The sequence below is a fragment of the Pan troglodytes genome, chromosome 13 (genome assembly GCF_028858775.2).
Source record: "Pan troglodytes isolate AG18354 chromosome 13, NHGRI_mPanTro3-v2.0_pri, whole genome shotgun sequence".
NCBI classification, from domain to species: Eukaryota; Metazoa; Chordata; class Mammalia; order Primates; family Hominidae; genus Pan; species Pan troglodytes.
The window spans coordinates 19982347-20010000 of NC_072411.2; the positions used below are offsets into that span (position 1 = coordinate 19982347).

The following is a 27654-nucleotide window of genomic DNA, read 5'->3' on the forward strand; positions in this document are numbered from 1 at the left end:
AGTTCTCTTCAAAGGAGAATAGAAAAATGCCTGTAAAGGGGCGCCAACAATGCAGATGGGGAACTGTCTCTTGGCTGTGGTTGACCACCTTTCTACCATGTTTCTCCTATTGCCCAACTCCCTTTGTTTTCAAAGAGTGGCAGAAAGTAGGATTTGAAGCCAGAAGAGACCTGCTCTTTGACTTATCAGATCTTAGGCCTTGGACAAGTGGCTTAATCTCTGAGGGTGAGGGTTCCTTGCTCCAAAATGAAGTTGCTGCCGCTGCACTCACTCTCACAATAAGTACCCGAAGACATGTAATAAGCGCTCACTTCCTGCTAGGCTCTGTCCGTAAGTGCCTTGTAGGCAATGTCCCACTTGATCACAAAACTCTGCAAAGTGGCCCTTATTGTCTCCTCCATCTCACAGATGGGGAAACCAGGACTCCTCAGAACTCTATCACAGTCTACTGTGTGGATTAAATGAGATAATATAAAATACATACAGTGTCTGACACATAGTGGTGATTTTTTTAAAAAATGAGACTTCTCAACCATCTTTAAGAGAGTGATCACGCTTTGAAATGCATAAAATGACAATGCTTTAAAATGCATACCTATATGTTTAAATAACATATGTGCAAAAAAAAGAAAGGTCTGAAAGTATGCTCACCAAGCTACGCAAAGGAGTGACCTTGCAAGAAGAGGATTTTTACTTTTTTTTAATCTTCAGAATTTTGTTGTTGTTGTTGTTGTTTTGAGACAAGGTCTGGCTCTATAGCCCAGGCTGGAGTGCAGTGGTGTGATCTCAGCTCACTGTAACCTCTGCCTCCCAGGTTCAAGCCATCCTCCCTCCTTAGCCTCCTCAGTAGCTGGGGCTACAGGCATGCACTACCATGCCCAGCTAATTTTTGTAGAGATGTGGTTTCACCATGTTGCCCAGGCTGGACTCAAACTCGTGAGCCCAAATGATCACTGGCCTCGGCCTCCCAAAGTGCTGGGATTACAGGTGTGAGCCACCATGCCTGGACCAGAATTGGTTGTTTTAACAAGCAAATGTGACTTAAAACACAGGAAAAAGCTCAGAAACTCTAAAAAATAGACATAGAAAAAATAACCTAGATGGAAATATGTCAAAATGTTCATGGCAATTGCCTGATGGATTTTTTCTGCTTCTTTTGATTTCTATACATGTTTTGGTTTTGTTTTTACTAATTCATTTTTTATGAGACAGGGTCTCACTATGTTGCCCAGGCTGGTGTCAAACTCCTAGGCTCAAGCAATCCGCCCCCCTCAGCCTCCTGAGTGGCTGAAACTATAGGCATGCATCACCACACCTGGCTTGCTTTTAGTCATTCTTAACACACATTCTCCTTATGAAATTATGGCATACGCCTTTTGTGTTTTCAGAAGGCCTTCTCTACCCCAAGGTCACAAATATAATCCATTTTTTCTTCTAATAAACTCATCATCTTGTTTTTCATGTTTAGTTATTTAATCCATCTGAAATTTTAGTGAATGGTATGAAGTAGGACCCTTAACTGTTTTTTTAAATACATGGCCATGTGCTAAATAATCTTCCTTTTCCTCATAATTACAAATACTACCTTTATTAGCTATTGTTTCCATGTAAATTTTATCAGTTTCTTTATTCTATTCCATTGCTCATTTTATCTAGTTCTGTATCATTACCAACTTGTTTTGATCACTGAATATATTTTGACATCTAGTAGGCAACCACCCTTTCTTCTAGCCTACCTTTTGTTTTTCCAAATTGATCTTGGCTATTCTTGCATATTTTTCTTCCAAATGAATTTAAAAATCAATTTGTCAAGTTCCATGATAAATCCTTTGGGATTTTGACTGAGACTGCATTTATTTATGGATTAGGTAGGTATCTTCCACCTATAAACATGTAATCTATCTCTATTTAGGTCTTTTATACTCATCTAATAACACTATTTTATAGCTTTTGTGAACAATACATTTTAGGTTCAGCACTCAAGTCTCTTAGTTCAAAAAAACTTAATCTTCTTGCAATCATATTGTCTACAAATGAATGTTTTGCCTACTCCTTTCCAATATCTGAGAATCTTACTATTTTTCCTACTGTACTGGCTACAATAAGACTTGCAGAAACATACTGAATAGTACTGGCAATAGTGTTCGTTCTTGTCTAATTCATATTTTTTGTGCTGGAGTGCAGTGGTGCAATCACAGCTCACTGCAGCCTTGACCTCCTGGACCCAAGGGATCCTCCCACCTCCGCCTCCCAAGTAACTGGAACTACAGGGGCAAATTACCACACCCAGCTAATTTTTTTTTTTTTTTCTTGTAGAGACGGGGTTTCATCCTGTTGCCCAGGCTGGTCTCGAACTCCTGAGCTCAAGCAGTCTTCCCGCCTCAGCCTCCCAAAGGGCTGAGATTACAGGCCTGAGCCAATGCACCCAGCCACAGCCTCTTATTCATATCTAATAGATTTGCTGAAACACTTCTCCATTAAGTAGGTTTTCTATGAGCAAACTTCATCAAGTTAAGGGTATTTCTTTCCCTTGCTAATTTTTACATATGCATGAGCAAGAATATCATCAAATGCCTTTTGGCATCTATTGAGATAAACATAATTTTTTTTCTCCTTTATAGATTTTGAAAAGTATATTGAGAGATTTTCTAATTTGGAATCAATCTTCCATTCCTGGTAAAAGTCCTTTTTAGTCACAATACATTTTTATTTATTGTAAACACAACAGAAATGTCTTTTCTCATAGCTGTGGAGGCTACAAGTCTGAAATCCAGGTGTCAGCAGGGCTCTGCTCCCTCTGCAGGCTCTAGGGAACAATCCTTCTTTGCCTCTTCTAGTTTCTGGTGGTTGCTGTTGATACATTTATTTTTGATTTTTATTCTGTATTTATAAGTGAAAATACTCTATATGTACCTTTTATAAGAAAAATACATATCAAAAAAGGTACTGTACATACATATTTTTGCATTATCTACTTAAACATGCACAGATAAAGATATGCTTAATTTTATATTTTAAAAAAGCCTGGTATGCAAATTGAATGTGTGCAAAGCAAACAAATGGAATATGTTTTAACCTCTACTTATTGAGTTCCCTATTTGGATTACTGCTGCCATCATTAATCCAGCCACTCAACTCCAGCAAGAATCACTGAAGTCTCCATTCCTCCCTCCCCACACTATCCCCGTCCAGGCATTCACCAGGTCCCAAACATTCTAAGGTCATTCTACCTCAGGTCTCCGCTGGGAGGCTGCAGGATGGAATGGGGGAAGTCAGGATTTTAAGACAGATTTGGTTCCAATCCCATTGCACATGACTGCATTCTCTTGAGCAAATAACTTTACCTCTCTGGGCCCCAATTTCTTTATCTATAAATACACATGCTACCATTGAAGAACTGTGGTAAAAGTCAGATGAGATAACATATGTAAATTAACTACCACACCATATTTGCCACGGAACGCACGATCACATGGTAACACCAAGAACCTCCCCACTCCTCTTCTTCCCCTCAGCCCCTGCCCTGGGCCAGGCCTTCCAAACTTCACCTGCTCAATGATGTCTTCTAGTCGTTATGCCACCTGGACATTGCTGACAAAGCTCACTTTCTAAAATACAAATGGAATCAAATACCTGTTTAAATCATGCTACTGGCTCCCATCTACCTACTAGATACCGTTCTAACTCCTTAGCATGACTTGTAAGGCCTACCTCGACCTACCTTTCTGGCCTTATCTTCCTCTACTCTGTTCCATGTACTTTACACTCCTGTATAGATGCTCCTCAACTTACAATGGGGTTAGTCCCAATAAACTCATTGTTGGTTGAAAATATTATCTAAGTGAAAAATGCATTTAATACCCCTAACCTATCAAACATTGCAGCTTAGCTTAATCTACCTTACATATGCTCAGAACATTTACATTAGCCTAGAGTTGAGCAAAATCATCTACCACAAAGCTGATTTTATTGTAAAGTATTAAATATTTCATGTAATTTATTGAATACTGCACTGAAAGTGGAAAATATAATGGCTGTATGGGTACTCAGTGTTTCTACTGAATGCCTATTGCTTTCATACCACTATAAGGTCGAAACATCATTAAGTTGCACCATCTATAAAAGTCAGGGACACTAAAATGTGTGCTTTCTCCTGAAACCTCAAGCTCTTTCACAGTCCTTTGCTTTTGTGTATGCTATTCCCTCTTCCAGAAAGCCTTTCCCTTCTTTTCTTCTAAGCAAAAATTCCTATTCAATCTTCTAAGACACAGCTCAACTGGTACTTCTTAAAAAAAAAAAACACACACACACACACACACACAGAACTCATTTCTGTCAACAATGCTCTGATGGCAGCTTTTTCTGCTATTCTTAAAATCATTTGCTTGTACTATGTCTTTCTCCATTCACTGAGGCAAAAACTGGGTCTTATTTTCCTCTTTATTAACTCCCCAAAAAGCTACATCATCTGTGTATTCAACACTTTGCTCCTGAATGAAACAATGAATAAAATAAATAGAATTTGTCTTAAAGAAGACCCTATTAACTTTTTCAACAAAGCAAAGCATCTCCTAATCATGTTAATCAGACTTTCAAAGTTGATTTTTAAAAAAATAATAGGTTTTCTTAAGTTAGACACGACCATAATGAAACCAATTTGCCCTCCTGGCAACTCTGAGGACTCAGGGAGCAATGGCAGAGCTGGCTAAGTTCTCTAGGACTCAAGGAGCAATGGCACAGCTGGCTAAGCTCTCCAGGACTCAGGGAGCAACGGCAGGGCCGGCTAAGCCCTCCAGCACTCAGGGAGCAATGACAGAGCTAGCTAAGCTCTCCAGGAGTTCTGATTAAACTCAGGCTGACTGCAAGGCCTCTGAAATAATGACTCCACAGGTGCTGGTGGTCAGCCATAATCAGGAACCACAAGTATTATATTATTTAGAAGGAATGTATCTTCCAGGACATAGACTTGTTCTCAATGAACAATTTTTTTCCAGAAGTGCAAGCATCCTGCTGCTTCCTCTCTCCAAATAAATGAGTTTGATTCTATGATAGTTTGTTCCTGAAGATGGAAAACACAGCTCAAGAAAAGAAAAAAAAATCAGCAACATTATTTGCATAGGCTGCAATACTTAAAAAAAAAAAAAAAGTAACCTTCCTACATCATAAAACCTCCCTAAAATATACACAATTTAATTGCACATATGGTGGTATGTATCACACACCCTGAGCTAAAAGGTAGCCATGAGGGTCAAGAAAGTCAGAATTTCTGGTAGCCACAGACAGAAACAGTTGCTCTAATTCGAAACTACAGAAAAAATATACAATAAACAGTATGATCTTAGTCTTAGAATCTTTTTAAGGAACTCTACATGCAAGTCACCAAAATAATTCCTAATTTTAGAAAACAAATTATAATTTAAGAATCAATATTCCACAATAATTTTTAATAACAATTTATTTCCCTTTAAAAAGATCAAATGTTTTTCTCATAATATATTATTTTACAACAACAAAGAAAAAGAAAGAGAGAAGGAACGAAAGACCTGAAGAGAAAGAAATAACCAGATTTTAGCTCAAAGAGTATAGCCTGGGATTAATTTTTTAAGATTTGTTTGTCAATTTCAAAAACTCAGCAGTGGAATAAAGAGCTTAATACAGGTATGCAAAAAGGAAGCCCTCGAGATGTTTTTACCAGGATGAAATGGGATTAGCTTTGTAGTTCTTATAATCTTCTTCACAGAAGAATGCAATTTCAGTTTCACTGGCTGAAAAAAAAAACAGAAAATGGAAAAAAAGATTTTAATGTAAATCTAAATTTTAAACAAGTATGGAAATCCATATGACTTTGATTCGGTATTTCAGAATAGCTTCAGATGCCCAAAGTGAAAAAGATGAGTTATTTGTTGGGTCGCACAATGCATTTTACCAAATCAACAAGAAGTTTCAGGTGAAGTTTTAAGAATCAAAAACTCAAATGATTTAAAAGTAAAGAAGAACAAAAAATAAAAAACCAAAAATTAAAATCAAGAGTTAATACAAGAATCTGGTTTTCAGGAAATCATAAAATTGCTCATTTAAAGTCTTTTTTACAGTGCTAGGAAATAAAAACCCTTGATTTTTTTCTCAAATATGCTACTCAGGTACTGAAGGAAGGGGAGGGAAAACTCTTTTCCCCCCCTGAAATTAGCCTGTAGGTATAATAATTTAATACTTAGAGGATCAGTAGAATATTTTACAGATCACTTTACATTCTCCCTCATGACCCATCAAAATATGTGTCTGAAGAAGTTAATTTTTTGCTCTGCTTATGATTAATTCATGCGGCTTCAACAATATGCAAAGTGAAAGACACAAATTGGCTTCTACCTCAATACCTTCAAATACCTCTAATTATTCACAAGGGAGATGGCACAGCTAAAGGACCCATGAAGGTTCAGAGCAGTCACAATTCTTTCAACCTAGCAGGTCAAGGACTGCGTCTTCTAAAACAATAAGTCAGCAACATTATTAATTCAGGCTAGAGACAAATCTGATGGAAAGCCTTCCAATTATTAAACATGCAATTCTTTAAGGTGTTGTGCCAACAAGTTCCACATTCATTTTTCAAATTAAACCAGAAGTTAATACAGTCTGCTTGGCTTTTACAGAAAGAGCAAAAGGGCCTTCAGAATCTCCACAAGAAAACAGACAAGATTATTCGTAATGCATACTGAGCACTCAATTAACATACTCTCTAAAAACAGACAAGTAAAACTCTCCAAGTCAAATAAATAGCATAATAAGAAAGGGTGCCAAGGATTACCACTCGTCTCTTAGTTTACAACTCTCATCTCATCATTAGACTTTATCACAAAATAATGAAATTAATGAGATTAGCATGCCATTTCATTAAAAATGTTTTTGCTGTTTTCAAGAATATCCAATTTAATGTTTGTTAATCATAAGCTATCCATGCTCATTACAGAAAATAAACAAGTGTCAAAAGAAGAAAATAAAGCCACCCATAGTCACAGATCCTCATTCCAGTCCTCTACTATATCTTCAAGATTAAATTTAATCTGAGTAGATGAAAATCAGATTGCAACCTCGCATGACAAGGAGCCTGTGGGGGATACAGCACAGAGAAACTGGAGATCAATAAGGAGGAGCTGTAAAAAGATGCACCCTGTGCAAACAGTAAGTTAAGGTACAGTTAAATTTTACAAGAAAGTGGCATCTAAAAGAATGGGTAAAAGACTCCTCCACACTTGGAATCAGTGGGAAAAAGAAAATCAAGAAAGAGAGCTTCAAAAACTTTAATATTCAAAGATATTTGGAAATCTATCCCTTATAGAAAAAGCTCCTGGGGTTTCCTTTTTTGAAGGAAAGCATGCCCAGAGGTAGATGTATATAATTTGCAAGTGATTCTAATCAACCTTCTAATGGAGAATGAGCAAAAGACACCCTGTTCTTAATAATCACAGAGCAAGGTTTTATCTGTGATGTGCTATTTACATACAGAACTTTACACAGCGCTTTGCCCACACAGCACTTCGCTCAGTCCACGCTAACTGTAATTACAATTTTCACTTACTGCAGTTGACATTTATCTGAACCCCTTTTGAGAAACTAATATGTTGTGTGGCTCTTCAGCAATAGTAGGTTCAGAGAAGCTGCTGGAAAGCAAGGACTAAGCAGTTCTGTTTTGACACATAGGTTCTTTTGGGTCCAGTTAACTTAAACATCAATCCATTATTTACATAAGGCATTTATGCTAGCTCTCATAATGTAGACTCAAAATGAGAGTCTGCAGTGTAAAGATTTTATTTTCAGATGACTGCACTTGTTTTCAGGAAATCTAGGTAAACAAATGGGTTAAACTATAATACTTCAGGTTGATTTAAAAAATTTTTCACCCTTAACAAATCGGAAAACACACAAATTAAAATTTACTCCAAACATTCGAAAGTAAAACATTAAATGGGTTTTAAATTTTAGTAATGTGGTCCTTAAGCAGAAGTAGAATATAATGTTTTCTTACATCTGTAAGACTCTGTGGAAAATGTTTCAGAGAATGATTTCAGGGACTTATGCTGCAAATTTATTTGCCAATTTATGTGAAAACCAATTATAAATGATTTTTAAGGTTTCTACATAATCACTTTCCACCATTATCCCTTAAATTCCTGCTTCCCAAATACTATTTAAAATGGCTCCTTTAAAACTGGCTGGGGATGAACCCTCAGGAAGTCTACCTTGTGCTGGTCCCCCAGGGCACCTGATTTTAAATTAAATGTGCTGCAGGCGGCAGTGCAGTCAGGTGCAGAGTGCCTTGGCATGGGAATCTGAAATGAATGTGCAATCTAAAATCCAATAAATACACTGCCACTTCATCCCTTCGTCTTACTATCAAATGAAACCAAGAACCCTCCAAATACATTTGTAGGATCCCTTTAATACTGATGTTCAAGTTTAATGAAATAAACACAAGCTAGGGCTTTCAAACTTTGGATATAAAATTAATCATTTTATAATGCTTCCAGACAGACAGACAAGACACACACACACACACACACACACACACACAACTTTAACAGGAACATAATGATAATGACTTTAAATGAAAGAATATAAGAACAATCGATTTTAAGTATAAAATCCCAAGAAAAATTAAATGCAATGTATTTAAACTCTTAATTTATCTCAATAAACTCATCTATCAACAAGGATTTATCCGTATGTTCTGAGTCCCTAGCCTCATGCTAGTCAGCACCAACGTAGTATGAGGCGCAGCCCCTGTTGTCTGGAAAAAAGGAGACTGAGACGCGCACTGATTTTGTGGTACAGAAAATCCACAATCTTGGAAGCTGACATGTGACAATAACTGCACACTGTTGACAAAAAAAAATACAGGAAGGGCGAGGTGTGGCTTCTGTGGCAATCTGAGACCAAAAGGACAAAGTTTCACCCTCTCTCCTGCTCTAGGAGTATAGCCTAGCCTCCCAAATGTCATAAAATCCTAATCTATAAATCATTCACAGCTGTGCTCACAGCTGAGTTATATTTCTAAGTTTTCATCACCAACAGACGTCCCAAGTGCTGTGCCTTTTACTTCATGACTTGCTTCAAATATTTGTTTTGGATCTGCTGGCAGAGAAGATTTCAAACTACAGTTTGAAGAAAACAACTAGCCAAAAAAAAAAAAAAAAACCACCACCACCACCACCACCAACAACAAAAAACCTCGGTCTTTGATAGACTGGGTACATGCCTGTAATTTCCACCATGGTGTGGGAAGGTAAAATGGGAAACACTCTACAGAGGTTCACTCTGAGTCCTGCTTCTGGAACCCCCCAGTTTCCTGGGTCTGACACCCACATTACCGAGTAACCAGATTATCACTGTTTCTATGTAAGAGTGAAGAACGGCCACCATAACATACTGTCGAAGGAAGAAAACACGCATGACCTAAAATATTGCTACCCAGAAAAAGAAAGGGAAGGGGACCCACGCCTTAAGGAAACACAAATCAAACATCATCCCAAAAGAGAAGGGGGAGCCACAGAATCCCACAATATTAGCTGTACAGACAAGATCACCCAAAGGGGCGAGGCGTGAACGACAGGGTTCCGGTTGGGGGCAGATGACAGAAGTGACACGCAAAATGAAAACAAACCACGAGGGAGTTCTGGAATTATTACAGGACCTGGCTTGCCGAGAATGCTTCCCTCAGATAAACACTTACAGTTTGGCCACTGTATCTTGTTTTAAAATGTTTCCAATGAAACACAACTGGCTTTGGAAGAGTTACCCGGCCACAATTGCTCTCTTAAACCAGACCAGATTCGAAAGACAACAGTAGTAGAATGTAGCAAAATGAAAGGGAGAAAATAACACTTAAAAAAAAAAGCTTACATGTAAATTTATTACTTAGGGGAATTAGCCCATAAAACTACAATTGCTGACAAAAAATTATAAGTAACATTTCTAGGTAAAAGTCTCTTCTTGCTTCTACTGATCAAATCTTTTTGAAGTACGTATTTTCGTACTGGGTCCACAAGCAAAAACTTCCACTGACGTCAGGTGTAGAATGTTCCACGGGGATCTGCAGTGCAGATAAAAAGCCAAAGGATGAACTAGAGAATTTCTCCCTGAGAAAAGAAATCTTCAAACACGTTTTTTTCCCCTAATTTCCCCACTTGCAGCCTTTCTTTTCCTTTCATGACTACTGCAGAAAAGTCCTAACGATAAATTTGTTACCCTGGCATTATTCCCATGGCAACTGGCTGTGATAGCAGAGTGACAGCTCTACAGCAAGATCAAGCAGTGAAAAGGGAGACAGAGATGACTTCGAATTTTTCTCTTAAACCTCTTAAAAATCTAAGCAGACACGGCACTGAGGGAGGGAAAATTCCCTAGAAAAATCACATATTTCAGGCCAGGCACAATGACTCACGCCTGTAATCCCAGCACTTTGGGAGGCCGAGGTGGGCAGATCACTTGAAGTCAGGAGTTCAAGACCAGCCTGGCCAACGTGGTGAAACCCCGTCTCTACTAAAAATACAAAAATTAGACGGGCGTGGTGGCGCGTGCCTGTAATCCCAGCTACTCGGAGGCTGAGGCAGGAGAATCACTTGAACCTGGGAGGCGGAGGTTGCAGTGAGCCGAGATCGCGCCACTGCACTCTAGCCTGGGCGACAGAGAGAGACTCTGTCTTTAAAAAAAAAAAAAAAAAATCACATTTCAAGTATCATTTTCACAACTCAATTCTCACTAGAATTTTTTGTTGCTCTCCAGGTACCCTCACCTCCTTCCCCAGGTATAACCTCAGCTTGTCCCCAAGAGCATAGCAACACCACTCTAGATAACAAAGAGAAAATCACTCCCTGCAGGGACCCAAATCACCCCAAGCCCAGGGTTGCTGGCTTGCCGGAGTTCGGACTTCGGAGGGCAGTCTGGAGTCCTCACACCACCCTGAAATGAGTGGAGAATCTGGGAAAATAATCTGACTCTGATCCAGGACCAATAGCCTTAAAGTAAGAAGACAAAAAGAGGGATTTGCTTCTCACCTTTACAGATGGTTCATTACATAAGTCAGTTTGAAATTAATCACAACAAGACCAACAACTCAATATTTTAGTAAAGTCAAAACATTTGCCAACTGCCTTCTCCAGGACAGTTTCCAAACAAAGCAGTTGTTCCTGAGGGCTTTTTACACACATCACTCCCGATGCCTTCATTGTTTTACACAAGCTTTATGACAACCTTCTAGAATAGGTTTCATTATTCTGTTTTTACAGAAAACAAAATAGAGTTTCAGAGAGGATAAGAGGCTTACAGAAAGCAAGCAAAGCACACAGCCTTCATTCTAACCGATTTTCCCCAACTTCATGGGTTTATACTTTTAAAAAAAATTCGTCCTTTAATTACAAGGAATACATGTAAACTGTAGAAAAATTTTTAAATCACCATAAAAGCAATTAGATAATACAGAAAAGAAAGAAGAATATCAATTACTGGCAATGCCACCACCTCAAGAAACCATTTCTATAATTTTGGCATATGATCTTTTCTCCATATACACATAAACAATAATCTTACATGTATACTTTAAACATTTTAAAACAATAATGGGGTCGGGCACAGTGGCTCATGCCTGTAATCCCAGCACTTTGGGAGGCCAAGGCAGGTGGATCACTGAGGTCAGGAGTTCGAGACCAGCCTGGCCAATATGGCAAAACCCGGTCTCTACTAAAAAATACAAAAATTAGCTGGGCATGGTGGTGCACACCCGTAATCCCAGCTACTCAGGAGGCTGAGGCAAGAGACTTGCTTAAACCCAGGAGGTGGAGGCTGCAGTGAGCTGAGATTGTGCCACTGCACTCCAGCCTGGGCGACAGAGCAAGACTCTGGTCTCAAAACAAAAACAAAAACAAAAACAAAAAAACCCAAACAATAATGGTATCACACAGTATGTTCTATTTCTATTCAATAAATCAAGCTCTACATCAGTGCTTCACATACAGGGAAGGTCAGGGCTAACCCCACCACCCCTCTGAAGACCTAGCACAACCTCACAGCTTGTCCCTGTTGGCTTAGAAACAAGTATCATTGAAATTCAAACTTGAGAAAGTCTTATTGGTCAAACCGACCCACAGAAAATTCAAGGTCATATTCATTCCCGACGGTGGTATAAGAGTATCCATTTTCCTACACCTTGAACTCCCTTGGACAATGCCACTTTTTCATGTCTGCTAATCTTATAACAATTGCTGCTGTCCAAGGTCACCCAGACAGTAAAAGACAGAATCAGGTTTTGGACCCAAGCACTCTGGCTCTGGACTCTGTTATTTTCATAGAGATGAGGTCTCACTATGTTGTGCAGGCTAATCTAGAGCTCCTGGCCTCAGGCAATCCACTAGCCTGGCGTCCCAAACTGCTAGGATTACAAGCATGAGCCACTGCACCTGGCCCCAGACTAGAGTCTTAACACTAGACTCTACTACATAAAACAGCATCTATGTACTCATTTCTAATAAGTACTCATTCTCTCCTAATAAGGTGAAGCTATTTTTTATATGTGAGTTATTTCTTCTATCAATAGAATTTTTCTTTTTCATAGTAATTACAAGGGCTCTTTATAAAGTCAGGCTAGTAACTTTTCTTTTTTTCTCTTCTTCTTTTTCTTTTTCTTTTTCTCTTTTTGAGATAGAGTCTCACTCTGTTGCCCAGGCTGGAGTGCTGTGCTGGAGTGCAGTGGTATGATCTCAGCTCACTGCACCCTCTACCTTCCAGGTTCAAGCCGTTCTCGTGCCTTAGCCTCCCAAGTAGCTGGGATTACAGGCATGTGCCACCACACCTGGCTAATTTTTGTATTTTCAGTGAAGATGGGATTTCACCATATTGGCCAAGCTGGTCTCGAATTCCTGACCTCAAGTGATCCTCCCGCCTTAGCCTCCCAAAGTGCTGGGATTATAGGCATGAGCCACCACGCCCGACCCCAGGCTAATAACTTTTTATCTGTTGTATATGCTGCAGATATTTTTCAAAGTTTATTGTTTCTCCTTTAACTGTGTTTACAGTTTTTAGTTTATAGGTAGTCAAATTTATCACTTCTCCCCCTTTATGGCTTCTGTCTTTGAGCTCATGCTTGGAAAACTCTTCTCCTTCCCAAGATTATGAAATTATTGAACTACACTTTCTTTTTAAAAAATTTTTTTACATTATAACATTTAACTCATCTAGAATTTATTTTGTAATAAAAACAGAGATGAGATACGAGTTTGAATTTTATTTTCCTGAATGCTTTGGCAATGGGCTTGACATAATTTTCTGGCTAAATCATTCTTTCCTCACTTATTTGAAATGTCAACTTTATCATCCTGTGAAATATTACCCTTTTTTTCATTTTTGGATTCTCCAGTGTTTTCCATGGAGCTGTCTGTCAACACCCCCATTAATATCAGTCTGTAATATTCATTATGCTTTATGCTTTAACAACAAGCAGGGCTACCTTATGGGTGCTACATGCCCCAATCACAAAGGTGCCACCTGCTACAATAATATAATAGCATTTAAAGAAACAAATGCCAAATTTAAAATCATTCTTCAAAATAACAACCTTACATATTCATAACATGGAAAGACAAGAATATTCTACCAAATATTGTAGACATCAACACAGAAATCAAGTCTAAAATTTCACAACATGGTATTTAAGATCCTATTTAACTCAGAAGATCTATGTCAGGAATTCATGCTCATCACGTGAATCAATCAGAAGTAAATTCCTGATACACGTGATTAAAGTAACTCAAAATAATACTCGTCAAAAAAAAAATCCAGGCTCCCAATGTGCACCTCACTAACCGTGTTCCTTAACAAGTGCATATAAATAATTATGAACAATGTGAGGCCGAGGCAGGCACATCGCCTGAGGTTAGAAATTCGAGACCAGTCTGGCCAATATAGTGAAACCCTGTCTCTACTAAAAAAAATTCAAAAATTAGCCAAGCGTGGTGGTGCACACCTGTGGTCCCACCTACTCAGGAAGCTGAGGCAGGAGAATCGCTTGAACCCGGGAGATGGAGGTTGCAGTGAGCCGAGACTGCACCACTGCACTCCAGCCTGGGCGACAGAGTGAGACTCTGTCTCAAAAAATAAATTAATTAATAAATAATTAAGAAGAAGCATGGCTTGTGACACTGCATCCGTCACCAACTGCAGAGGTGTGTGAGGGGCACACTGCCTTTAACCACTCAGACCTCCCCAACAATCTCCACTCCCTCTCCTGCCAGATCAGCTTTAGGTGTACATATACGTAGAATAACAGTGACATCTAATGGTCACAAAACATGTCACATAACATCTATTTAGAATAAAACCACATGCACATTCTAGGCTGGAAGGCCCAATCAGGTAGTTTTCAGCTGCACACACCAGGTTCCTATTTTAAGTTCCATGCCTTGGTGGGCCCTGAGTGATTCGGAAGACTATCAAAAACCACACTGCATGTGATACCAACAATGCGTTTCATTATTCCTCATTAGTTCTTACTATGTCCATTTCTCTCCAACCATCGGCTCAAGTGACAATGATAAGAGTAAGTAGACGTGGTACTAACAACCCATCACTTAAAATGACCCTCAGGAGAATTCTGAGCATACCTTCTGAAAACAGCCATTTGCATTCTGCATATTTGGAGAGCAGACACCTACTGTCCTCAGCCAAGAGATCGGAATGCACATCATTCTCATCCTCCTCCTCTGAACAGTTACCGGGCAGTGTCAGGGGGACCAAGGACAGCATTTACTTTCCAGTGAGTTATCCAAATACCATCAGCCAGGCCTCAGGATAGGCCAGCAGAGCTCCCCCTCCAGCAACACAAGGCCCCCTTCCTCACCGATTCCAGCTGCTTTCAGAGTGCTGTCTTCTTTCAGCAGCAGTCTTTCATCATCTTCCAAACTCAGCACAAGTTCATTTGTCTAAAAAAAAGAAAAGAAAATCTGCATTTTATCAGTACTTACATGGGTTTGTTTGGTGAGACTTCTCAAAGACACAGAGTTGTAACTTTGAGCACAGCAATAATCTAAGTAGATTCCACTGCCCTGGCCGTAATGAGGGCAGTGAACAGAGGCACAGTGAGGTCCTGCCGAGCTCACGCACCACATAAAGCAGTGGGGACAGTTCCATGGCATGGGCGTGAAGTCAGATCAGGATGCAAATCCAGACTCCACCAGCACCCAGCTGTGTGTTCTCAACAAGCTACACAACCTCTCTAGGACTCGATTTCCTCATCGGTAGAAAAGGGGAGGAGAGGCCCCTTCCTCATCACCTGTGGTAAGGGTGACAGGATGGGGCATATAAACCCTCAGCAGTGCCGGCCGCAGGGTGAGCACTCTCTCTTAGCTGTCACTGTTCTTTTGCTGCATCATCATCATCATCTTCTGCCATCCTCACCTGGTCAGCGACAGAGCTGAGCTTCCAGCTCTGGCCAGTCCGACTTCTGAGAGAAGCAAGTATACTTCCTTTTTTTGTTTTGTTTTTCGAGACAGGGTCTCACTCTGTCACCTAGGCTGGAGTGCAGTGGCGTGATTATGGCTCACTACAACCTCAGTCTCCAAGGCTCAAGCAATCCTCCCATCTCCAACCTCCTGAGTAGCTGGGACTGCATACATGTGCCGCCAAGCCTGGCTAATTTTTTTTATTTTTAGTAGAGACGGGGTCTCACTATATTGCCCAGGCTCGTCTCAAACTCCTGAGGTCAAGTGATCCTCTGACCTTGGCCTCCCAAAATACTGGTATTACAGGCATGAGCCACCACACCTGGCCACAAGTATACTTCAAACGGCCAGAAGTCCACATATCTAAAAACCTTGCCCAAGCTAAAAAACATCTGGTTCCATGTCACATTAATTGGAATATTTCTCTATGTGATTTGGGGTGGGGGTAAATGAGAGTGCTCTCCAGTGATATTTACAAATCCAGTGAGACTCATAAATACAAGTGAAAATTTAAACTTGCTATTGACTGGGTGCGGTGGCTCATGCCTGTAATCCCAGCACTTTGGCAGGCCGAGGCAGGCAGATCACAAGGTCAGGAGATCGAGACCATCCTGGCTAACATGGTAAAACCCCGTCTCTATTAAAAATACAAAAAAATTAGCCGGGCACGGTGGCAGGTGCCTGTAGTCCCAGCTACTCAGGAGGCCGAGGCAGGAGAATGGCATGAACCTGGGAGGCGGAGCTTGCAGTGAGCTGATATTGCACCACTGCACTCTAGCCTGGGCGACAGAGCAAGACTCCATTCAAAAAAAAAAAAAAAAAAAGTTGCTATCTGCCCCTAAATAGCACAAAGAGATAACCACTAGTGGCACACAGCACCACTTGTCAACCAGAACACACCTGTTTAGCAACATATTCTATTTGTAGAATACAGCTGAGACAGAGAGTCAACAGAAAGGCCTCTCAGCAGCCAAATCAGAAGCCCAAGCCGCGCAGGGTTTATGGACCTCATTCACTGCAGAGCACAGGGGCTTAAAACTCCAGAGCATACAGATTAAAAGAAAAAATACTTTACTCAAAAAATCATTTTAGAATAGGTAATACAGTCTGTAATCCCAGCACTTTGGGAGGCCAAGGCAAGAGGACTGTTTGAGCCCAGGAGTTTGAGACCAGCCTGAGCAAGATAGCAAGACCCAATCTCTACCAAAAAAAAAAAAGTTTTATTTAATTAGCTGGGTGTGGTGGCACACATCTATACTACCAGATACTCAGGAGGCTGAAGCAGGAGGATATCTTGATCCTGGGAGGTAGAGGTTGCAGTGAGCTGTGTTCATGCCACTGCACTCCAGCCTGAGCAACAGAGTGAGATTGTGTCTCAAAAAAAAAAAAACAAAAAACAATAAGTAATATCTACTCATTATACAAAGTTCTCCAAGCATATATGAATAGAAAGTGAAAAGTCAGTCTCCTTCCAATCCCCATCCACCAGCTATCTAGTTCTCCAGAGAGGACTGGGACCACTGAGAGGACCTGTTTCCCACAGCCTCCCAACACAGTATGTTAGCAAAGCCTTCTGATCCTTGCCAATCTGAAAGGTGTGGATTAAGTATAGCCTTAATTTGTATTTTACTATGCTTAAAGTTCTGAATATTTTCTATTTTTTAATGGAATTGTAGGCTAATTTTTCCAATAGAGTTGTAGAGTCTAGAGCATCTTCACATGCTAAGGAAATTCGGCCTTTCCTGTAAGTTAGAAAAATTTCCCCCACTTTTCATTTGTTCCTTGCTTTTTCTCAGTGTTTTTTTGTTTTTTTTTTTTTACATAGAAGGTGTTAAATGAATTTTCGTGGAATAAATAAGTTAGTGAATGAAGTAAAATGTATCAATCTCATATCGTTTCTCAGCTTTCTGTCATATTTAGAAAGCCCTTCTTCACTCCAAGATTTTTTAAATTCCCTGTTCTCTTCAAATATTTTTAAGAATTTCATTTTTTGAATTTTTCATCGTGGAGAACTTCAAATATACGATAGATACAGAATAGTGTAATAAACCCCCTGCCCTGTACCCAGGACCCAACTTGAACAAATTATCAAGTCATGTTCCATCTGTTTCATCTCTATCCTCATCTATGGGTTTAATTTTTTAATCCAAGGGGTATTTATTTTGGCATAAAGAAAAATACATGGATTCAACTTAGCTGTTTTTTAGATGTTTACACAGTTATTCAAATACTATTTATTGAGTCCTCCATCTTTTCTTTACAAACTTGAAATGCCATATTTACTATACATTCAATTTCCATATTTGGAAATATTGGGGTCTATTTTGGAACTTTTAATTCTGTGCCCTTAAACTACCAGTTCATGTGACAGTGCCATACTGTTCTAATTATTATCGTTTTATAACATGTCTTATATGTTAGAGCTAATTACTCTCATTTCTCTTTTTCAAAATTCTCCTGATTATTATTATTTTTTACATACTGATTTTAAAATCAGCTTATTTAGTTTACATATAAACACAAGTATTGTATTTTATTGGGGCAGCATTAAATATGTAAATTAAGAGAGAACTGATTTTACGCTGTTGTATCTTCCTATTCAAAATATCCTAAGCATTTCTATTTAAGTCTTATTTTGGAACTCTCATAGCAGGTTTTGTTTTGTTGTTAAGTTGAAGTACAGTTTCACACAATAAAACGCACAGATCTTGAGAGGAGTTCACTTTAATGGGTCTGAAAAATTAATCGCAGAGTTTAGATTCGTATTTTCAAGTGTGTGTGTGATGAGGGGTGAGGAAGGACAGCAGCATTTTAAGTTTTCTTTTTAAAGACCTTGCACATTTCTTATAAAGTTTGTTCCAGGATATGACTTCCACACATAAAATGGAAATTAAAGTTTTTATTTCAATCTTTTTAATAGAAAGTATTCTGACTTTATAAACACACCACTGATTACCATCCATAATACACACACACATACACACACACACACACACAGAGGAGGCTCGGGTGGGAAGGTATCCAGTCAGTCTTTTTATTGTGGGAATGGGAAGAAATTTCTGAGGATACGTAGTAACTGCAATTAGGAAAGTCTCTAAGCCCAGAAAATTAGGGAAATGGGGAAAATGCCTTTTATGAATGAGTTCATTAAGACAAAGGAATTATTTAGAAGTCTCTCCTTTCAGCTGACGAAGGAGATTAAAATTACAGCTGAGCTGGAACACTAACAGGCCAAGCCAGCAATGCCACAGGCCCCGCAGATGGGGAATAGAAAATGAAAGGAGAACAATAACTTGGAAATGAGAAAAATGACTGTGAACTGGATAAGGCACAAATGAGGACATGTGGATGAAGTTTCTCTGAAGTTTCAAAACCGTATCTGTGAAAATATATTGAACTCTTCCCTTAGAAAAGTTGAAGCAGAAACTTGCAGAACCATCCCCAGGGCATCTTAACTAGCATTGTTATGATTTGGATGAAAGTTTATAAAGCCAGATTCCAGAAGCACTCTGAGTGACTTAATTGTTTTGGGAGTCCTCCCTTAAACAAATACATTGTTCAACTGGAAAAACAAGCCCTAATTTTATAACGAGAACCTGCCAGTGTGAAACATATGTCTTAAATATAAGTAACAATTCTAAGATTGTTTTGTCTTCCGATGACAGGATAATTTCCAGATTTTTTAAATGTTATAACACTGATAATTTGAACATGATGAACTATGTCTCCACTAAGATAAAGGAATAATTTACTACTTACTCCTTTTTGGAAACATGAGCATATGAAAAGCCAAATGATGTAGAACATGCAGCGATGAATGGAGAATGGGGACTCACTTTGCTTTACAACCTTTTCGAAGAGCGTATTGTTTTATTTTAACTTTATTTTATATTTGTATTTGTATTTTAGATGTATATAATACATAAAAATACAGAACATTACCTATTCTCTACATTTTAGGAATGAGGTTGAAAACATTCCTGTCCCAGAGGAGAGAAATTGGAGGAAGTCCAAATATGGTGGCCACACATTCTAGTGCCAATCAAAAGGGCAGATTCCATACCACAGCCCCAGACACGTGTGAGCATGACATTTTGAGGCATTTCACAATGGATATTGTAAAACTGGCATATACGATCCTTGGTATAAAAAATAAAGTTACTAGAAGGAACCAAGCCTACTAAACCCTTGACTTTTGCTCAGTGAAACTGATTTTGGACTTCTGACCTCCAGAATTGTAGGAGAATAAATGTGTGTTGTTTTAAGCCACAAAAAAATTTTTTAAATAACATAAATTTTAAAACACAGTTACTAATCAATGGTCAACAGACATACCCTCATGCCATTTTCTTGTGATCTGTGATACACATTTATCTGAAAGGTGATTGAGTGTATGGAGTACATCTACGACTACAGAAGACAATGAAATAAAATGAATTAATAAATACTTCATTCAAAAATTGTTATGGAAAAACTCCTATGAGCCAGGCATTGTGCTAGGTATTGGGATATGACAAATAATATCTTGTTCTTGAGTAGTTTATATAATACAGGAAGATTACTGCTTTAATGAGGACTCTATAGAAGGCCAGAGATTAAAGAAAAAAAGATCACTCTGTTCTGTCTGTATGATAAACAAATCTTTGATTGTGGCTTCATAAAAACATTACTCTAAAAAAGTAAAGAAACAGAAATATAAACACACAACAAACCCATAAATAAACAGCTCTCTTTGGGAAAGGTAAGACAACTTCAGGATTGCAGGCCGTGGTCTTGGTGGAGCTAAAAGGTGTGTTCCCAGAGCCACAGTTCTGTGCCTTCTCTTATACACAGCAAGAATCAAATTAGAACAAGTGAATTATTTGTGTCTGCATCTGGCCCTTTTGTTCTGGTACAGAATTAAGAAAATCAAAGACACTGGATTGCCAGATAATAAGCAGTTTCTTTTATCTGTAAATTGAATTTACTTTTCCAAGTTTTGTGCTTATTTTATGTTAAACATGTGCTTGATAAACAAAATATGGTATACTTTTTTTAATTAACACTTTTTTAAAAAGGATCTACCACTAACAGGGAAATAGCTTATTTTTCTTCAATGAAAAAGCTAAGGCAGTAAAAAGGGTACCTACAAAATAAAAAGCGCTATTATAATGGGAAATATTTTAGATGTACATGTATTCATTCACTTATTCACAAATTCAACCAACATTGATTACTTGCTATGTGCCAGATACTGTACCTGTGGAACATACCTTTGATTTATGTGCTTGATGAATAATCTTTAGTGTATCTGAAAGAAAAAAGCAAGTTATCTTTTTACACAGTTTATTCTAAACTTCTTTTCAAATTATTAAAATGGGTGGAGGGTGGCTACGAAATTGAGAAATGTAAGTCCTTGTTTTATAACCAGACTCATTTAGAAATATACTATACAGTAAAAGAAAAATTACTTCTGTAGATCATTAAAACTGAAGTAAAAGATCTTTATCTTTTAAAGCCTTGGTCTTTGACACACAGCAGTGTGTGTCAGAACTTTTTGTCAACTCAGCACATTTTTTCTTAGAATGGAAGACAAGCAAACCAGATTACTGTACCTTGTTTTTTTGGAGTCACTACAGAACAGGATTAGCAAATAATGTAAAAAAAAAAAAAAGTCTTAAAATAGACATTAGCAAATGCAGTTCAAAAAAATCTATTCAGATGAGATATAATGACAAGAGAGCAAATGATGATACAGGTGTTGCCACTCTCAGAATTCAAACACTGTATCTAGGACCACCGGGAATCTGAGCAAGGCTGCTAATGCCCCAGGAATATCACTATCTGTCTCTTGGTTTGCAAATACTGCACAGGCTCACACCATTTAATCTGCTCTATTCAAACCCAACTTCACTCCTTAATTTGTTTATCTTGAAGTCAGCCTACACTGTGCACTTCCAGTAAGTAATTTCTCCACACTTGGGTAAAATTCGAACTCAGCAACAATCAGCCCTTAATTACATAATCTACGCAGCCATTCAACAGGTTGAAATTCAGAAAGTTTCCGATTCTTCACTCGTTTTTATTTAAACATTTAATGAATGCATTATGATTACAGTGTATTATTGAATAAACTCCCAAACTTAAACTAAAACTCATTCCTATCAATCACGTTGTAACAAGGAATTCCAACAGTGACAGGAAATGAAAGGATCTGTTTTTAAAACAGACCTTATTTAACTATGTTCTCATAATACACAATAAGGTGGCTGCCTAGATAAGAACTAGCACTCTGAATTTGCCCATTATTTTAAATAGTCAACTTTCAGTTATCTATTGCAATTTTTTTTTTTTTTTGAGACGGAGTCTTGCTCTGTCGCCTTGGCTGCAGTACAGTGGCATGATCTCAGCTCACTACAAGCTCCACCTCCCAAGTTCAAGCAATTCTCCTGCCTCAGCCTCCCGAGCAGCTGGGATTACAGGCGCCCACCACCACACCTGGCTAATTTTTGTATTTTTAGTAAAGACAGGGTTTCACCATGTTGGCTAGGTCTCGAACTCCTGACCTCAGGTGATCTGCCCTCCTCAGCTTCCAAAGTGCTGGGATTACAGGCATGAGCCACTGCACCTGGCCTTGTAATTTTTTATACAAGGTCAACATAATCCTCAGTAACTCTGTATTCCTAAGAAATAAAAATAAATCTAACCTAAGTAAAATATGCATATTAGGGATGTAAATAAACCATAATTGCTAAAAATAAGCTTAAAATGTGTGTAAGAAAATAAACAAAGTTGACTTTCAGCTTATCTAGTATTCCAAATTACCTATCATGTCCTTTTTCTTACTATAGATATGTTTATTATTTGAGACAAGTGAGAGAAGCCAATAGTATTTTTAAAATAACAGGAGCTCAAAGTCTGTTGCAATCAACCTGCAAAACTATAGTCTGACCTTACTAAATATTAATCCTGTTCTATATATTTTGCTAATGAGTCTTTAAACTAGAAATCCTGCTGCTCTAATAGGTTTGGCAAACACACAATTAAACGGCTACATATTTTAGCAGAAAAAGAAATGTTTTGAAGAGAAGTTTTTGCCAGATTTTTCTCTCCAACAGAAAGGGGTGTGACCTGAGGAGTGGGTAAGAAAGGAGAAATGACAAACCAGCAGAGAGATGTATTACTGTCCCTTTCTGTGTTGAATAAGCTGCTTCCCTTGTTCTTGCTTCTTTCAAATAATCCTCATAATTATCACAAACAACACCTGTGGGCATTGTTTTCTTAATACAAATTCCTTGAGGAAAGCAACCTCATAAAAATATCATCATGTATTTGTGGAGCATCACACACAGCTTTATGAAACAGAGAGGGATGAGCAGCCCACACTGTACAACAACTACATTCTTGTGTGCCCTCATGCGTCATGTCTAGGCGATAGGGATTTAAGATAAGTAGCATGCGTGGTAAATCAATAATAGATGTGGATGCCAATTAAATGGGAGGAGGGCTCTGAGATATCTCAGGCTCTTGGTGGCAGAGAGAACCAGCCCTTTGCCAAAGGGTAGGGAGACAGTGACTGGCAAAACTGAAATCTGACTCCACACTCTTTCCACTCCCGAATACCTAACAAAGTGCCCTGTCCCGCAGACCATGAGGTGGCAGTCCCGGATGACAATGACAGGTGAAAATAACACTGCAGCCTTTCTTGTTCAACAGAAAGCAGAAGATTGTTAAACAGCCAAGTTCAGACAAAGCCACTTGAAGTCTATCAAAACTCGAGTGGTTCTATAATTTCTTCACAAATAAATGTATTCATTTTTTCTGCCAATTCATCTGAATAGTATAGAAATACTAGGGCAGAAGGATGTTAATAAGATAGAATAGTCTAAAAGGTACATTATCTACCACAATAATGCTTAGCAACTTGGATATTCTAACGCTTTCATTATCTAAAATTTCTTTCAAAAGAACTTACATGGAACACAGCTTTGCACATAGACATATAGATACACACACACACACACACACACACACCATGAAAAAAGGAAACCATATGTAACTATTCTAATTTAAAATGGCATCTGTAAGTTGATTCAAGTTTAAGGCTATATTTCAAGACATTATACTTTGAAAGCCTTGAAAGCCACAATTGAGAAGTTTCATATTTACCTTAATCATCCTTTCTATTCCTTTATCTTATTCAATATTGAGTATGTAAATTCTTTAAGCCCAATAAATCAAAGTACTTTCCACTCAGTGCCTTCAACTTCTGCTTCACTACCCCTTATAACCTCACAATTAGTTTCTGGATATTAAAATGCATACACACGGCGAAGATTGTGATTTCAAAGGATTTTAGGTCATAAGTTGTTCTATCAAATGAGAACAGAATGAAAAGCCACTCCAAAAAAAAATCTAAGGTAATAAAAAATTTATACTTTAAAATGTCTGCACCAATTAACAGAAATATTTATTAGGTGCATCATACCTTTCAAATGAAGTCTCAAATTCAAAGTTTGGTGAGTGTCACTCTGCTGAAGGTTAATAACTGTGCCCTCTTTATAACAAATAATGAATGACATCTAGCTTCTTACCTTATTACTCCATTTTTAAATCATCAATTGTAACACATAAAACTACTATATAACATGCTCAAATTATTGGCATTTAAAATGTTAAATCCCTTCTTTTAATTCTTAGTCTTCAATCATTTTTCCTTTTCTAATTACCTGGCAGAGAAACTCATTTTAAACATAGTTTTGGCAAACATGCTATTCTTTGCAAATACACCACTTCCTTACTATTACAATTCATTTGAGCAATATACTAGCATTCCTGTATTTCTAAATAAACTTCCAAATTCGTTTTTATTTACAGATAGTCATTTTTGAAAACCAAATTTAAGTTTGTAACAAACTAATGCAAAATTGTATTTATATATATTTTAAAAGAATAAAAAAATGGTTACCATATTTATAATTTCTGAATGGTGGTGGCAGGCTGGTCCTTAAAGGGACATCTACAAGAGAAAGATTATTTTTTTTACACAATAAGCAAATAGACACTCATAGAATATGCACAGTCTTTTGGTTCTATTCTTTTCTATCTACAGACTAAGTTACCTTGAAAAACCTGATAGAACACAGAATGAATACATCACCGAAATCCAAGGGCCATCTATATTAGTCCATTTTCATACCGCTATAAAGAAATACCCAAGACTAGGTAATCTATTAAAAAAAATGTTTAATGGACTGGGGAGGCCTCACAATCATGGCAGGAGGTGAAAGAGGAGCAAAGGCACGTCTAACATGGCGCCAGGCAAGAGGGTCTGTGCATGGGAACTGCCCTTTATAAAACCATCAGATCTCACGACACTTATTCACTACCATAAGAACAGCATGGGAAAAACCCACCCCCATGATTCAATTATCTCCCACCAGGTCCCTCCCCTGACAGGTGGGGATTATGGGAGCTACAATGCAAGATGAGATTTGGGTATGGATACGGCCAAAGCATGTCACCATCTAAAATATTAGAGCTATTGACAAGATGTTGAGTTGTTACTACCTGAACTAAGACTTCAGTAACACTATTAAAAGAATGTTTAATTTCATTAGACAACAGTATCTATGTATAGTTAAAATATATACTAATATACTTGTGTGAGACATATATATATATATATATATATATATATATATAGCTGATGTTTGTTTAGCATATGAATCTTAGAGCCCCTTATGGGTCTTTGGCCATTAGTGGAAACCAATGATCTAGAACAATCTTATTACTCTACCAAAATTCATATAACCAACAAAATAACTCCTCTAACTCTGCAAAGACAACAAAACACAGTAAATATTCTTTTAAAAACATATTCCAAATGCCAGTACTAATTTTAATTAATAAGATCTGCTGGTACAACACCTAACAGAGAAATGTATATATATATATGTGTGAGTATATATATATCTCTCAAAATTACATATGCACATACTCCTTGACCTAGCCATTCCACTTCAGAATCAATGAGTGAATGAACGAATTTATTGATTAACTGATTGACACAGGGTCTCATTTTGCTGCCCAGACTGGAGTGTAGTGGAACAAACATGGCTCACTGCAGCCTCGACCTCCCAGACTCAAGTGATCCCCCTGCATCAACCCCCCAAGTAGCTGGGATTACAGGTGCATGCCACCACACCCAGCGATTTTTTGTATTTTTTTGTGGAGACGGGGTTTTGTCATGTTGCCCAGGCTGGTCTCAAACTCCTGAACTTAAGCAATCTGCCCACCTTGGCCTCCCAAAGTGCTGGGATTACAGGCATGAGCTACTATGCCCAGCTGGAAATTTATTATCATAGAACTATACTACACACATGAGTGTGTGTAAAATGACATTCATAGAAGGGTATTAACTGCAGCATTGCTCACAGCAGCAAATGTTAGGAAAAGTCCAAATGTCCTTCAATTAGGTACTCGTTAAGTAAATCATAATATGCCCAAACAATGAAAAATACTTTTCAACTGTTAAAAGAAAAAGAAGAAAGCTCTCTACTAACATGATAAGATCTTCAAGTTACATCAAGGCTAAAGAGATATGAGAGAACATTATTTTTAGGAAGCTACCTTTTGAGTAAAAAGGGGGTAAAATGAGAATTTATGGTGGGATTTGCTTGTACTTGCTGAGTGGGGGGTAGGGAGGGCAGGGGGGTGCTGCACTGGTCAGACAGAGACCAGAAGGGTAAAGGAGACTTTTCACTATATTCCTTTCTACATGTTGATCTTAAAACCACATGAATGTGTTACCTACTAAAGAAAACTAAAACAAACAAAAAATATCCACGTGTCTAAATTAGGAAACGTGAAGGTTTTTTGAGACAGGGTCTTGCTCTGTTGCCCAGGCTAGAGTGCAGGGGTGTGATTATGCTCACAGTAGCCTTGACCTCCTGGGCTCAAGCAATCCTCCCACCTCAGCCTCCCAAGTAGCTGGGACTACAGGCGCTCAGCACCATGCCCATAGTCCCGGCATTTTTTTTTTTTTAATAGACAGGTTTCACTAGGTTGCCCAGGCTGATCTAAAATTCCTGGGCTCAAGCAATCCTCTCACCTCGCCCCCAAAGTGCTGGGATTACAGGCATGAGCCACTACACCTGGTCAGGAAATGTGGGTTTTTTTTAAATGCTTTTTCAAGATCAAATACGTATCAAATTAAAATATAATTTATTCATTTATGTTACAAGCATTTAAAGCACCTACTACCAGGTATTCCAGGAACAGAGTAAAAGAGGAGCTGCCCACTCATGACAGCGTGTGCTCCAGTGGTGAATGCTGTAACAAAAGTACGTTTCCAGCCAGTGCTATGGTCCTAGGAGTGTGGTCCTCACCCCGGCTGCATGTCAGGATCACCCAGCCTGGCACGAGTGGATCTGACTCACGGTAGGCTGGTCCCAGGCAGAGATATTTAAATACAAAACAAAACAAAACAAAACAAAAAAAACCCTGAGATGATTCGTACTCAAATTCACCCAGAGGCCAGACAGGTGACAACAGGTAAGTGAAGCAGGTCAAACAAGGAGGGGCAGTGAGATCTGAGAGCATGCGCCCATCAAAGGGGGCTCTGCCAGTCAGTGCTGACTGATCACAGTGCTGTAGGAACATGAGCCTGGAGTGGCCACACCTAAAGATTTAAATGGCAACGCTACAAGTCTAGGGTTTTAGGTGAAATTTCTTGACTTTTAAAACACTATAGGCCAAAAGAAACCTCTCTGGAGGCAGGATTTGCCTGCCAGATACCAATTTGAAACCTCTGGCTTAGGCTTACCAGAGCATATGTACTTCATTTTATTCTTCTTGTGTCTCCATCATTTGTGAATTATGGGCCAAAGAAGTATTCATTAAACATCAGAAAGGAGAATTAATTCCATTTAATGTATTGACATTTATATTTCCTCAATTAGACAATGAAACTCCCTGAAGAAAGCCGTGAGGTGAAGAACAGATGGCCCCATGAAGCTATTATCATTTAGAGATGTCTACGACTGAAGAAATCAAATCAGTCTTATGTTCAATCCAGACTTCTGAGAGAAGAGACAACGACCAGGACACAGCGAGCACCTATTCTCTTCCTGCCTTTACATCTTAACTGAAGTGCCACCTCCTCTGACAACCCTTCTAAAGCGGGGGTCTT

The 27654-nt window shown here is 38.5% G+C and overlaps 1 protein-coding gene across 14 annotated transcripts in view; it reads right to left on the bottom strand.

The window, feature by feature from the left end:
* Positions 1-27654, bottom strand: part of C13H2orf76 (chromosome 13 C2orf76 homolog) — an 85943-nt gene that overhangs the window by 15651 nt on the left and 42638 nt on the right. For 5 of the 14 annotated variants that reach the window (XM_009443180.5, XM_001156029.7, XM_016949584.3 and 2 more), the window contains 4 exons: positions 24430-24480; positions 20735-20772; positions 14882-14963; positions 5438-5765 (listed from right to left, as the gene is read on the bottom strand). In XM_009443180.5, the coding sequence (XP_009441455.1) occupies positions 5689-5765; positions 14882-14963; positions 20735-20772; positions 24430-24480 (248 nt within the window). In that variant the 3' untranslated portion in view covers positions 5438-5688. Of the gene's footprint in view, positions 1-5437; positions 5766-14508; positions 14745-14881; positions 14964-20734; positions 20773-24429; positions 24481-27654 lie in introns of those variants that run through there. The other 9 variants (XM_063790357.1, XM_009443179.5, XR_008546557.2 and 6 more) reach the window with 7 other exon arrangements.